The sequence below is a fragment of the Arvicola amphibius genome, chromosome 9 (genome assembly GCF_903992535.2).
Source record: "Arvicola amphibius chromosome 9, mArvAmp1.2, whole genome shotgun sequence".
NCBI classification, from domain to species: Eukaryota; Metazoa; Chordata; class Mammalia; order Rodentia; family Cricetidae; genus Arvicola; species Arvicola amphibius.
The window spans coordinates 51,546,133-51,560,019 of NC_052055.2; the positions used below are offsets into that span (position 1 = coordinate 51,546,133).

General features: G+C 44.9%; 1 protein-coding gene and 1 long non-coding RNA gene across 2 annotated transcripts in view; one reads left to right on the top strand and one right to left on the bottom strand.

Annotated features, from left to right (window-relative positions):
* Positions 1-2,146, bottom strand: part of Yaf2 (YY1 associated factor 2) — a 68,959-nt gene extending 66,813 nt beyond the window's left edge. Inside the window, exons 1-2 of the mRNA XM_038342573.2 lie at positions 1,986-2,146; positions 1,573-1,698 (exon numbers count right to left, since the gene is read on the bottom strand). Of these exons, the coding sequence (XP_038198501.1) occupies positions 1,573-1,698; positions 1,986-2,011 (152 nt within the window). The 5' untranslated portion in view covers positions 2,012-2,146. The remainder of the gene's footprint in view (positions 1-1,572; positions 1,699-1,985) is intronic.
* A 107-nt stretch (positions 2,147-2,253) lies between these two features.
* On the top strand, positions 2,254-10,648 carry LOC119822916. The gene is made up of 3 exons (XR_005286869.1): positions 2,254-2,451; positions 7,855-7,959; positions 10,153-10,648. It is a non-coding gene; the product is annotated as an uncharacterized LOC119822916 (long non-coding RNA).
* Positions 10,649-13,887: the final 3,239 nt, after the last annotated feature.

The following is a 13,887-nucleotide window of genomic DNA, read 5'->3' on the forward strand; positions in this document are numbered from 1 at the left end:
CTGCAAATAAACAAACAGGCCTTTCTAATTCCAGCATTTTTCTAATAGTGACAAAGGAATATGCGGGACAAAAAAAAAGCAGCAATATAGCAGCAGAGATTAGGATTATAGTAGTAACTGTCTCTATTTCAAAATGTCTGCCTCCCAAAAAAGTCAAATGTTCTACATTTCCTTATTTACAAATACATAGATATACATACAATTATATACGCTAAGCCGTTCCCAGCCTTACAGACCTATAAAGATACATCCTGCTTTTCAAAACTCTTAAAACAGGAGTCCAAAAATAGCAAATAGTTTCTCTTTTTAGAACCTTTCCTTTAACTTACAAGGTATCTTAAAACTTGCTTTTTAATGAACATGAAACGCTGAAAATGTTATCTAATGTAAATAAGAATTTACTGTAAAAGCCTATTGAGATTTACAAGGCAGGTGTGTTAAAAAGCAACTAGTAAAGGCGGTGGTGGCGCACGCCTTTAATCCCAGCACTCGGGAGGCAGAGGCAGGCGGATCTCTGTGAGTTCGAGACCAGCCTGGTCTACAAGAGCTAGTTCCAGGACAGGCTCCAAAGCCACAGAGAAACCCTGTCTCGAAAAACCAAAAAAAAAAAAAAGCAACTAGTATTGTAGACAATAAAATCCTGACACATCTCTACACTTAAATTTTTAATAAAATTCTATGAATTACATTCAAAACCAAGATAAGTCATTTTAAGAAATAACTTGGACGACTTAGAATATGTCAAAATTACATAGGGACTCTTTTCCAAGCAACAAGAAACTTCCCAATGTTCTTACTGTGCTAAAGTGTATTTTAATAGACTTCATAGGCATCAAAATAAATACTTTACCTAAATATTGCTACAAATCACAAAGATTCTAAGAAGTGAATTCAAAGGCTCCACGTGCAGACAGATGGAGAATGTCACTGACTCTGAATTTCCTAGACTTACTCTTTGTGTTTATCTTTTAAAGACAATTATGACACAACAAATTTAGGGCTCAAAACAGGCAAAAATCACGTTAATAAAAGAAAAAGATAGTTCGTCTCAAGAGATTCAGATATTCGAGGTAAAAAAATGTGTTCCTGAGTTCGCCTCCCAAGTACTTCATTGTAAAATATTACAGAAATGGAACAAAAACAAGACGCAAAACCTTGGCCTGACCCTTCCGGACGTCCGTCACTAAGAAAGTTTAACCTATTCCGATCCTACAACAAGACACTTTTTCCCCCGAGGGTCGAATGACACCGCGGCCATTCCTCCATCCCCTGCCGCCCCTGCACACTAACAACAATGCGGCCAACGTCTCCGTGCCAGGCTGGGGATGGGGGCACCGCACCGGCCGCGCACAAGAATCGCAGCCGCCAGGGACCCCCTAGCACCATTCATCCTCCGCAGCGGTCGTAGTGGGCGCTACCGCCGCCGACCCCTTCGCCGCCGCGAGCCACGGCGGAGCTGGGTCGCGCCCCACCGCGGCCGCCGCCTGGCTGGCCGCCCAGCCGTCCCCGCGTCACGCGGGGGTGAGGGCGCGGGGGTGGGGAGGACGCCGGCCGCGGGCGCGCGGGACTCACCGGGTGGAGGTGCCCTTCCGCACATCGCACATCATGCACTTGAAGGCCTCGGCGCTGTTCCGGAAGGTGCAGACGCTGCAGTCCCAGTAGCCCTCATCCGAGGCGGGCTTCGGCTGCCGCTTCGGCCTGCAGGACACAACCGGACACGACGCCGCAGCGCGGGGTCAGCGGCAGGCCGCGCCCGGCCCCCATGCCCCGCCCCGCCCGGCCCGCGACCCCCGCCCCGCCCCCCTCCCCTCCCCCGGCGCCGCGCAGGGGAGGGGGGAGCGCGGCCGCTGACTCCGGCCGCCATCGAGGCCCATTGTGGGCAGCAGCAGCCGCGCGCCGCGCCGCGCCCCCCCACCTCCCACCCCGTGCCGCGCCACCGGCCTCGCGGACCGCGGCCGCCCCGCCGGCGGGCCGCCGTACCCTACCTGGTCGGGCTCTTCTTGTCGCCCATGCTCGCTGCCGAAGCGCGCCTCGGAGCCGCGGCCGGTCTGTCAGCCGCCCGGGGAAGAGGGACCGGCGGAAGCGCCGAGGCGAGGGGGCGGGGAAGGCCGCGCCGCGAGCTGCAGCCGCCGCCGCCGCCGCCGGATCCCACGCAGCCTCCAGCTGTCGGGGAAACTCCTGCTGGCGCGCACGTGACCCGCGCCGGCCAACCAGCGGCCGCGCCGGAGACTTCAAACGCGGGGAGCGCGGCCCAGCACCCGGGGCGAGTTCCGTGCGCTGCCTCCCCGCCTCCCGCCCGGAGCTTCCCAGGCCCCGGAATCCCGGAGGGGCGCGCGATGGCAGGCTCTGGCAGAGGCCCGTGCGCTCGGGCACGCGGCTCCCCCTCGCCCCCGCGCGCGGCGGGGACTGTCACCCTTCGTTTGGGGAAGCGAGACGGAAGCGCAAGGAAAGGTTCGGTGCCCTGCTCTTAGCCTTACATAATTCAAACATGACGAAACCACAGGGTCTGATCCGGTTTTCATTCCAGAAGCGTTCTCTCGGCCTCACGGGGCTCTGCAGTGGCTTGTTATAAAACGGATGCTTCTCATGACAAACGAGCTTGCTGGTGCCCTGAACACAAACGCCCCCATACACACACACACACACACACACACACACACACACCCCGATCTCTTTATTTCAGCCTGCTGGAGACATGCATCTCGTGCTATATGGTCCTTTAAGTTCTGGTTCCGCCTCGCCGATCGAGCCGGTAACCCACCGCCAGAGTTATGCCTTCGCTCTGATCAAGAGACGACCTTAGCATGGCAGTCGGTAACTCGCCAGCAGGAAAGCTACACCCTGAAGAGAGAATAATGAAAGTCATCCCTTCACAGAGCCCTGCCTTCTTTACTTCGGTGGAGGCATAGAAGCTTAGCGTCGGGCTTGAGTGAAGAGGACCCGAGTTCAGGCACTGCGTGCTTAACAGTTGGTCCGGAAAAGAAGACGGCTGTGTGACTCGCTGTTGGGGTGTACTGTAGGATGTTTAGGAAATCTCTACCCAAATGGAACAGAGCGGGATAAAGCAAATTCCCATCATAATACTCAGAGTGGGATGGCAACTAAAAACTTTTAGTTGTTTTAATTATTTACAAAATCCTTAATATTTTGCATTATGTTATCTGAGGGTAATTGAAATAGGAAAGAAAAAAATCCCAGCGAAGGGGAGACTTCTGTATTGATGTATTACTTTCTAAGCAACAGGAACTAATAAGTTAACAATCGAAATGAGAAACGCCATCTTTTTTATCATTGGGAGTTAAGAGATTAATTGGGGTAATTAAGAGGGGAAATAGGCTACAGGCCTCTAAGAGAAGGAACTCAAAATGAGGTGTGGCAGAACAGGCCGGGGCGTCTAGCTCAGTGGTGGAGCACTTGCTTACCATACAAAAGGCTCTGGGTTACTGAAGATTTGAAAAAACATTTAAAAGGTTGATTTAAGTGGGCTTTTGCTTGGTCAGTTAACATCACTTTATTTTTGCAAACCGGAGATGAGTATAAAAATTATGTATTAGCTGTTGCATTAATTTTCCAAGATTAGTGTTAGAGGCTGGGTGTTTTCTGGAATGGGAACGTATTTTCCCAGGATACCAGAGGCTCCAAGTAAGAGACAGGGTTTTCCGCAGGGCTGGTTCTTCCCAGGCCTGTTATCTTGGCTTGCAGATAACCATCTGTTTTGGTCCCACCTTCACAGAGTCACCATTGTATGCCTGTGCCTGTATCCTGATCTTTTTATATCTGTGCCTATGTCCAACTCTCTTCTTATAAAGGTGGCATTCATCGGAGTAAAAAAAAACTACAGCAGTGGTTCTCAACCTGTGGGTCGCGACCCCTGTTTTCCGGTCTGGTCTGTGTGGAATGTGCATTGTTCTATGTGTGCCCGTGCATGTGGAAGCCAGGGGTCAGCATCGGTTGTTTTCCTCAGTCACTCTCCGTCTTCCACTTCAGATAAGTCTCCCACTGAACGTGGAGCTCTCTAATTCAGCTAGACTGGTGGCTGCCCCAACCCAACCACTGCACGCTGCGGGGACTGTCACCCTTCATTTGGGGAAGCGAGAGGGAAGCTCAAGGAAAGGTTTGGTGCCCTGAACCCCAGAGATTCTTTGTCCCTGTCTCTCTGGTGCTGGGGTAAAAGGCTCACACCACTGCATCCTGGGAAATTGAGCTCCGGTCTTTATGCTTTCAGCGCTAGAACTTTCCCGGTTGAGCCATGCCCCTGAACCCCTCCCCTCTTTCTCCTGATTCCTATATCTTGGCCATAGGAAGGATGGCACCATGTTTTGACCTCTGGTTTAAAACATGCACTGCATCTTGCAAGACAGCACCACACCCAGGCATGGTGATTCACACGGATAATTCCAGCACTCAGGAGCTGCAGCAGGAGCGTTACTACTCTGAGTTAAGGCCAGCCTGGGCTATATAGAACAAGCCCTTATCTGAATTAACAAACCAACTATAAGCATCACACTCTTCCAAGGTGTTGTCTGAGGCAGCCAAGTCTTCATAGGCGTTGTACTATTCTGTTAGGGCAGTTGCTTCCTAGAGATGAAGTACATTGTTGATTAGTGACTTCCGTGGGTGTGAGCAGATTGCTGCTTTCCTTATGACATGAAATAGCTCAGTTTATTCCTCTGAAGCACTGTTGCAGAGTACAATGGAAGTGCTGGCAAGGAGTCTGTGGAGAGTGCTACCAACAGTAGTGTTCTATAACGCAGCATAGGCAAAGGCATGTCTAGAATATGTGCCTATTTCACTAAAAAAAATCTTCCATGCCAGGAGGAAGTGGTCAATATGATCAAACTGTGGAGGCAGCTGGCTTGTTCATCCAAGCAAACATGCCATACCCGGTGTGGTTTGTGCTGATGGCTAGTTAGAGGTTCAGCAGTAGTGATGCATCTTGCAAATCTACAAGGTTAGCCTTGGTGAGAGAGTCACGGTACTGAGCTCACACAAAGGCCCTGTTTCAGACAGTATGGCCACTGCGCACAAGCCCACCACGAAAGCACTAGGGTGACTGGAGAAAGTGGATGGCGTTCATTTCGTTCTCTTCCACAAGCTTCCCTTCACACGACGCTCTGCATGCAGTAGCTTGATGGCCCACTCTGCTGCCCATTCTGAGAGATCCGTCCAGTACCAGACTCTCCACTCTTTGCGTCAGTTTTCCAATCTACTCTTGAGTTCCTGATCATGTAGCTTAAAGATTGGAAACTACCCATGGATCAGCACATATCCACTCTAACCAAATTGTAAACTTTCTTCCCAGCAGAATTTCTCTCTACTGCCACCCTCAGGGCCACCTCACTGTAGGGTGCCATCCTGTCGTACAGAGCCACTTCTAAACCAGGCCCAGAATGTTTCCTTCCTCACTCCAGCTGTGGTAGGAAATTCCCTATAAAGCTACAGGTGTGGACTGAGAGAATTCCTGTTTTGCACTTCTCTGTCTTCCTGCTTATGTCCAACATTCCAATGGAGTGGTTGTTGCTATGCATGTACATATAAATTTTGGGCTTGGTCCGTTTCATAAAAAGGAAAATCAATGTGGTCATTTGGTGTTATATGATGAGCCATTCCATCTCTACACAAAGTAGAGACCACACTATGATTTTCTATCTGCTCAGTATCCTATAGACTATTTTTATATACATGGCTGTTTAAATATTGTATCTCACCATTCTCACTGGTGCATGTTTTAATATCAGTACATTTTTGTTTGAAGTATGTCTCTTCATCTAGGTATGGTGGCACACACCTGTTATCTCAGGTAGAAGGAACAATAGCCTGGTGAGCAAAGCAAGACCATATCTTAAAAAAAGAAAATGACATTTTATCTTCTGGTCATGTTCAAAAATTCTCTTTTAGCATCTATTCTCAGTTTATACTAAATTTATCTTGCTTTCTAATTATATTTTGTTCTATTTTCATCTTTTTTTCTACAGATACTGCCTTTTAAATTTGATCTTTCCCAACTTTTCATCACTTTTGTTGGTTTCTATTTGACACACTCCTTCATAGATTTCTTGTTTTTTTTCTCATCCATATTTTTGTTTATTTTACTTGTTATGGTTTTGTTTGTTTTTTATTGTTGTTGTTGTTTTTTAAGACAGAGTCTATTTAAGAACAGGCCATTCTCACTTTGTAGCCAAGGTTGATGGTCAACTCCTGGTCCTGCCTCTACCTCCACAGCACTGAGTTTACAGATGTGTGCTGTTATATGGCTTTTTTTTTCCATGTGTGTGTGTGCGCGCGTGCGTGCACACGTGTGCAGTTGCTGCAGTTGCTCAAATCCCCCCTGGGCTGTTGTTAACAGCAATTGTGAGCCACCTGACATGGTGCTGGGATTTGAACTCAGGTCCTCTACAAGAGCAGTGAGTACTCTTAGCTGCTGAGCCTCCTCTCCAGCCCCATCTCTGTATTTTCTTAATAACATTTTATTATCTACCAGTTCTTCAAGTCTTTTAGTTGCTTAAAAAATGCCCTAGGAATACGATTTTATATGTGTCCTTGAGGAATGTCCAGGATTGCAAAAGAGAAGCTGGTCACACTAAAGAGAGTTGCTTAGTGTGTGTGCTTTTCTAAAATGCTGTTAAGTTACTTGTTCACAGGGAGTTTTAGGTTCGGTGTCACCAAAAAGCAAACGGTCTCAAAATGAGAAGTTCTTGGTTCTCATCAGTTATAGCACACTTGTATCTTGGTGTGCTCCTGAAAATCCGCATTGCAGGTATTAAAGGAGTACAAGGAAGCAGCCCCATATGTACCCCACAGCCCAGAACGTTAATGATGTTGAGCTTACTAACAAACAGCATTTAATAAACTCATAATAAAGATTTCACCCCAGTCACTTATTAAATCAGTTTTTAAGCTTTCAGTGTGAAATACATTGTAGCTACTTTTAGAACCCCTGGTAATGTCAAATATATTTTAAATATCCTTCCATTAATATATTTGACCCAGAAATTTCTACTATGACATCTAAAAAATTAGGAGTACCTACAAATCTCTTTGTCAAAAAAAAAAAACAGCATGAATACAGCTGCACTATTAAATTCCTCAGTGGAGAAATATTTTTTTTCCTCAGACTTAATCATGGAGAATAATATTTTAGGGGGATTTTCAATCTTCTGTTCTAAAAATTTCCTAAGAAAATGATTGAAGGCCCAGTGTGATGGCACACGATTTTAATCCCAGTACTCAAGAGGCAGAGGCAAGTGGATCTCTGAGTTTGAGGCTAGCCCAGTCAACATCATGAACTCCAGTATAGCCAGGACTACATAGCCCTGTCTCAAACAGAAAAATGAAAACGATGGGACCGTGTCTGTGTGTTTGTGAGTAGAATAACACATCTGCCCTCAGAGAAGAAGAGGAATTGTGTGAGAGAAGGGAGGGGTTAACAAGACGAGGTGGAAAATTGGGAAAGGATGTCAAGAAGAGGGTGATTAAGACCAAAGGAAAGTGACAGATATGTATAAATATGGCAAAAATAGTGTTGTGCCTGCTTCAGTAGCACAAACACTAAAATTCAGACAACAAATAGATTAACATGGTCCCTGTACAAGGATGTACACAAGTCCATATCTTATAATATGACCATAAAATGTACATGCATGAAATGTAATGAAATTCATTGTTATAATTGATATATGCTAATAAAAACATTAAAATGTTCCTAAATAACACAATTCATTAATATATCCTAGAAGCAAACACATCATATAAACATATACAATAATGTTTTATATGGTATGTATTATAATATTTTAAGTATTATGTGACATTTCTTAGATTAAGTATATTTGACTTGTTTGTTTATTCTCACAGGCAACAGTTCCTGGTCCAACATGGGGTTACCTGAGCTGAGCTCTTTGCTCAGGAGACCCTTGTCTGGTTGAAGACTGCAGCATCCCCAGCTTGGAGAGGCCCCAGGTCAGGTCCTACAAGGTGCATGTGCTGTCCGCTAGTGCTGGAGGCTCTAGGAGGTGGTGTCAGCAGGCTTGGGTCTCAGTGGGCTCTGGGTGTGCACTTTCCCTTTTCCTTACTCCCTGATCCCACAGGAGGGTGCTCAAGAGAACATCAGTGCCCAGACGGTCCTCCCTCCAGCAGGAGTGGGACACTCTAGAGCAGAAGCCCTGTGTTGAGGTCGAGCTGAAGTGCATTGTAGTTTCTGAGACCAGGTCTCTTTCTGTAGCTCAGGCTGCCATCAAATGTGTTGATGCCAACACTCAGGAGCAGAAGCAGGATGATCCAATTGGTAGCCCGTCTGAGTTACTGAACAAAGTCCTTCTCAGAATGAAACATAAATTCTGGCTCTGGAACTTGCTAGCTATGTAGCCTTGGGTATTTAACCTGTGCCTCAGTTTCCACATCTTTAATAATATATGTATTTAGGGTTACTATGATGGCTAAACACTTGTTTTTTCTGAGATAGTTCGGTAGAATGGCTGGACTCTAGAAGAAGATAGACTTTTTAATGTAAGCTCCACCACTTTCTAATTGGAAAATACTGGACAAGTTTCTTGCATTTCTGTACCTCAGTATTCCCACCTATAAAATGGAAATAGTTGGTGCAAATAATTATTTTGGGTTGCTATACGTGAAGAACTATACCTGGCACCCAGTGTTTTCTTTCTTTCTTTTTTCTTTTTTTTTCTTTTTCTTATTTTTTTTTTTTTTTGATTTTTCGAGACAGGGTTTCTCTGTAGCTTTAGAGCCTGTCCTGGAACTAGCTCATGTAGACCAGGCTAGCTTCAAACTCACAGAGATCCACCTGCCTCTGCCTCCTGAGTGCTGGGATTAAAGGCGTGTGCCCCACTGCCCGGTCCCAGTGTATTCTTTTTTTAAAAAATCTTTATTTATTTATTATGTATACAATATTCTGTGTGTATGCCTGCAGGCCAGAAGAGGGCACCGGACCCCACTACAGATGGTTGTGAGACACCATGTGGTTGCTGGGAATTGAACTTAGGACCTTTGGAAGAGCAGGCAATGCTCTTAACCTCTGAGCCATCTCTCCAGCCCATTTTTAAAATATTTATTTATTTATTATGTATAAGCAGTGTATTTTTATAAACACTTGCTTTTGCAGTCCTTTATGTAACTGCTGGTGAGGCTTGAGGTAGAAAGGAATGGGGGGGAGGGGGTTGTAGCAAGAATTCTAATTGGTCTTTATAATAAAAAAAAAACCCTCACACCTAGTGGTGGTGGCACACACCTTTAATCCCACCACTTTGGTGGCAGAGGTAGGTGGATCTCTGTGAGTTCAAGGCCAGCCTGGTCTACAGAGCAAGTTCCAGGACAGTCAGGGCTGTTACACAGGGAAACTTTGTACACTGTCTTGACAAACCAATACTAATACTACTACTAATAAAAACTCGGTGTAGCATGAATTCTAATTGGTCTTAATATTAAAAACTCTGAGTCAGGTATTAGTAGGTGAGAGATCAGAGAAGCAGAGCAGCCAGCCGCTAGAGTTCTTAACCTCTACCAATGCTCAGACCAAAGGGGCGATCCTATCCCTACAAATCCTCAGACTGCATCTCAGACTGACTCCTCAGACTACATCCGTCTCTGCAAATCCTCAAACTGCATCTGAGCTCCTGTCTCCTCCTGCCTTATATTGCTGTCTCCACCCAACCATATCACTCCTGTCTCCACCTCCCTAGTGCTGGGAGTAAAGGTGTGTGATCCAAGTGCTGGGATCATCTTTGTGTGCGCTCTGTTTCTGTCTTAGACAGATTCAATCTCTTGAAGCCCAGGGTGGCCTTGAACTCACAGAGATCCATCTGCCTCTGTCTTCTTAGTGCTAGGATTAAAGGTGTGTGCCACCACCGCCTCTGTGACTTACTAGTGGCTTAGCTCTGCACTCTGATCTTCAGGCAAGCTTTGTTAGATCCCAAACAAAATATCACTACCGTGGATGGCACTGAATCTATTCTCAAAATAGAGAGACCAGGGATCTTCCTGGAATTGTTAGGTAGCCCACCTCTCCTCAGCCCAGTGAGTGCCCCTGTGGGTAGCATGGCTGGTTAACAGGGCACCTCGTTAAGGGTCACTACAAGTTGACTGGAGGGTTTTTGTCGTTGTTTTATTTTTTGAAAACACTAATTTATTGTGTTACAGGGCACGTGTGGAGGCCGGATGACTGCTCGTATGGGTGGGTCCTCTCCTCCTTATATACTGTGTGAACCCTCGGGGTCAAACTCAGGTTATCATGCTTGCCAACTCTACTTTCCCCATGGAGCCTTCTTGCCAGAACCCTCTAAGTTTGTGAAGCTGAGTCTCATTCTGTAGCCTAGGAATGTCTCAAATTTGTAATCCTCCAGCCTCAGGCTTATGAATACAGTTTTTTTAAAGGGGGTTCATGCCACCAGCCACAGCTCAGATCTTAGTTTCTATTTGAATCAAGGGCATGGCTCAAATCTCATTGCTGGAGACAGCTGCCTAAACTATAGGTCCCAACAAATCCTGTAATTGTAACCATTTGGGGGAAAGTTAAATTGTAATCTTTATAAGTATGTGTTTTGTTTTTTAATGTTTTAAAATAAGGCCTCGGGCTGGAGAGATGGCTCAGTGGTTAAGAGCACTGGCTGCTCTTCCTCTGCGTTCAATTCCCAGCAACCACATGGAGGCTTACAACAATCTGTAATGTGATCTGGCACCCTCCTCTGGCGTGCGGGCATACATGGAGGCGGAATGTTGTATATACTAAATAAATAAATCTTTAAAAAAATAAAATAAAATAAGGCCTCACAACTTGGAGAAGCCTATTCTTTTTTTACTTTTATTTTTTAATGTATAGCCCAGGCTGCCCTTGAACTCGTGATCCTCCTGCCTCTGCCTCCTTCAGCAAATCCTACCTGTGTACACCAGCACAACCAGCAAGGAAGCTTATTCTTGAATGATCTCCCTACCTCAGTCTCTAAGGGCTAGAATTACAGGCATGTGCCACCTTGCCTGTAACTTGATCTGTATGGTGCGTGTGAATTGAAGTTGGATATCATCCCCAATCACTCTCTGCCATCTTGTTTTGGAGACGGTATTTTACTGAAATAGGAGTTCATCAGGCCACCTAGGCTGGATGACCATCAAGCTCCAAGTTTTCCAGGACTTAATACCTACTGGGTCTCACACTGAGGACCAGACTGGCCCCAAATTTATGATAACCTTGCCTCTGCCCCACCAGTACAGGGGTTAAAGGTGTGAACTACTATCCTTACTCTGTATTTCTAAACTGTTGAATTGATAAATTCTGGAACTACTTTAAAATAATAGAATTTTATGAATTTAAAGCTGTCTAAAATTTTGCAAATTCAGTTACTAATTTTAAGTTTAAATGGGAAGGCAAATATATATACAAAAATTCTCTATAGTGCCAGTTGTGGTGAGACCCCTTCTCAAAAACAAAACTGTGTGTGTGTTTGTGTGTGTGTGTGTGTTTGTGTGTATACATATACATGCACATGTACAATACAGTGAAATTCTTCTATGAATTTTGGACAATGTGTAGTCATGTAATAATGATCACACAGTCAAGATGTAGAATAGTTTGATCAACCCCAAACTTGCGACCTGCTGCTCAGTATGACTAGCCTCCTCCCCAAATTTAACCTGTGGCAGCTATTGACCTGTTCCCCACCCTAAATCACTTTTCCTGGAATGTGTTGTGGAACAGTTGCCTCCAAGGTTGAAACATTTCATTCTACAGGAAGTTCCCTAGGCAGGAAATAGTTTCAGGAAGTACCTGAAACTGACCAGATTCCCCTGCCTCAGTAAGCAGAAACTGAGAGTCCCTCACAAATGGAAAGGTGATTTGAGCTGCAAAGAAGATAGTCAGATGACCCAAACTCTGCCAGAAGACTCAGAAAGCTGAGTTTGCAAAGCAAACTCAGACCCAGAGACAAACCTGCCTAGAAGCAGCAGGAACCTACTGAACTGCAAGGAACGAAGTTAGACAGCTGAGACATCTGGAAGGGTGCTCTCCAAACATGCGGAAACTGCCTGCAAGGCTTGTGCAGTGTGCTGCTGTTCCTCCAGGTTTGTGAGCTGCTTCCCATGCTGGGGTGGGCATTGATGATGCACTTGTCTTTGAGTTATTTCTGCTCCTGTAAGTAACCCCTCACCCGTTTCCCTCTAAGGAACTCTAATAAAACTCTTTAGTTTTCTACATTGGACTCGGGTGGTGTCTACACTCTTGTCTGACCTGAGTAGACATGTGCGCTGCATCTCTCCAGGCAAAGTTTCATCACACAACATAATGTCGTATGAAAAAATCAGAGAGACTATAGCCCTTTGAATCTGGGACCTTTCACATAGAGCAATGTATTTGTGTGTGTGCTCTTTCTCGTGTACACATATGTTTATATGTGTTAGTGGGCCTATATGCCTGTGTGGAGGCATAGGATGAGAGTAATACTAATTTTCTTTCCTCAGGAGCTATTTTCTTTTTTCCTGTCTTTTTTCTATTTTTCTGTCTGTCTGTCTGTGTCTATCTTTCAAACTATCTATGGTAGGCAGATTTTTTTTTCTGTCCCGCCAATCAGTTCCCAGATCATGACGTGGAAACTTATTATTAATTATGAAAACTCGACCAATAGCTTAGGCTTGTCCCACTAGCTCAGATAACTTAAACTGACCCACTTCTATTTGTCTATGTGTGGTCACGTGATGTGTGGCATTTGCTTGTCCTCCTACTTGTCTTACTCTCTCGGTCTGGTTTCTCCCTTCTTCCCAGCATTCTCTCTGCCCTAAAAGTGCTGCCTAGCTATTGGCAATATAGCTTTTTATTAAACCAGTCACAGTGACATATCTTCACACAGTGTAAAGGAATATTCCAGAACAATCTCTTTATTATCTATGTGTCTATCTTTTGGTTTGTTGTTGTTGTTGTTGATCCAGGGTTTCTCATTAGTCTGGAAATTGCCAAACAGAATAGGTGAAGGGACAGGACAGCCTAGGACCCCGCCTGCCCCTGCCTCTGTGGACCTGGAATTACAAGCATATGCTAGCACACTCAGCTTTACATGTGAGTTCTGGACATTGAACTTGTGTTTGTGCAGCAAGCACTTCACCCATTAGCCATGTCCTCGGCTCCTTCTTTTAAGATTTTAAAGTTTATATTTAAAGTGTGACTGATTTAAGCAAACTTTGATGTAAAGTTTAGAGTGCTGAGGAAGGTATATGTTCTCATTGGATCCAGTCGCTGCAGAACTACTAATTGAAAGTACTACCCCTTTCTGTTGAATTGCCCTTGCACAATTGCTCAGAATCAACTGACTATGTTTTGAAGGGTTTATTGCACAACTCTATTACATTCTGTTGGTCAGCTTGTCTGTTCCTTTCATCAAGCCCATGCTGTCTTAAGCATTATAAATTAATAATTAATCTTTCAATCTAATCAAATAGACATTGGTAATTATGTGTTGTATTATTTGTTTGTAAGTAATTTTAGAAAATGGATCAATTTCTGCTGTTAATCTTTTATTTGAGAGGTTAGGACTTTTCTTTTTTCTTGACGTTGTCACTCTGTGTAGCCCAGACAGACTTCAAATGTAGGATCATCTTGCCCTCCCCTGTGCTGGGGTTACAGGTTACACTGTGCCCTCCATGCTATTAAGTTTTAATTGTATTTATTAGTTATTTTATTGTTATTTATATTAAAATGGTGATACTTTCCCTTGACTCTGGTACAGTATGTTAGATCTTTACATGAGCAGTCTTTTTCCCCCTTGCCGTGGGAATTGAACCCAGGACTTTTGCATGTCTATGCACTCTACCTCTGGGCCACATCCCCAGGCGTTCATGGACTGGTTTAGGTATGCTTATTTATTGTGAAATACAAGTAACTAAGATTTACAG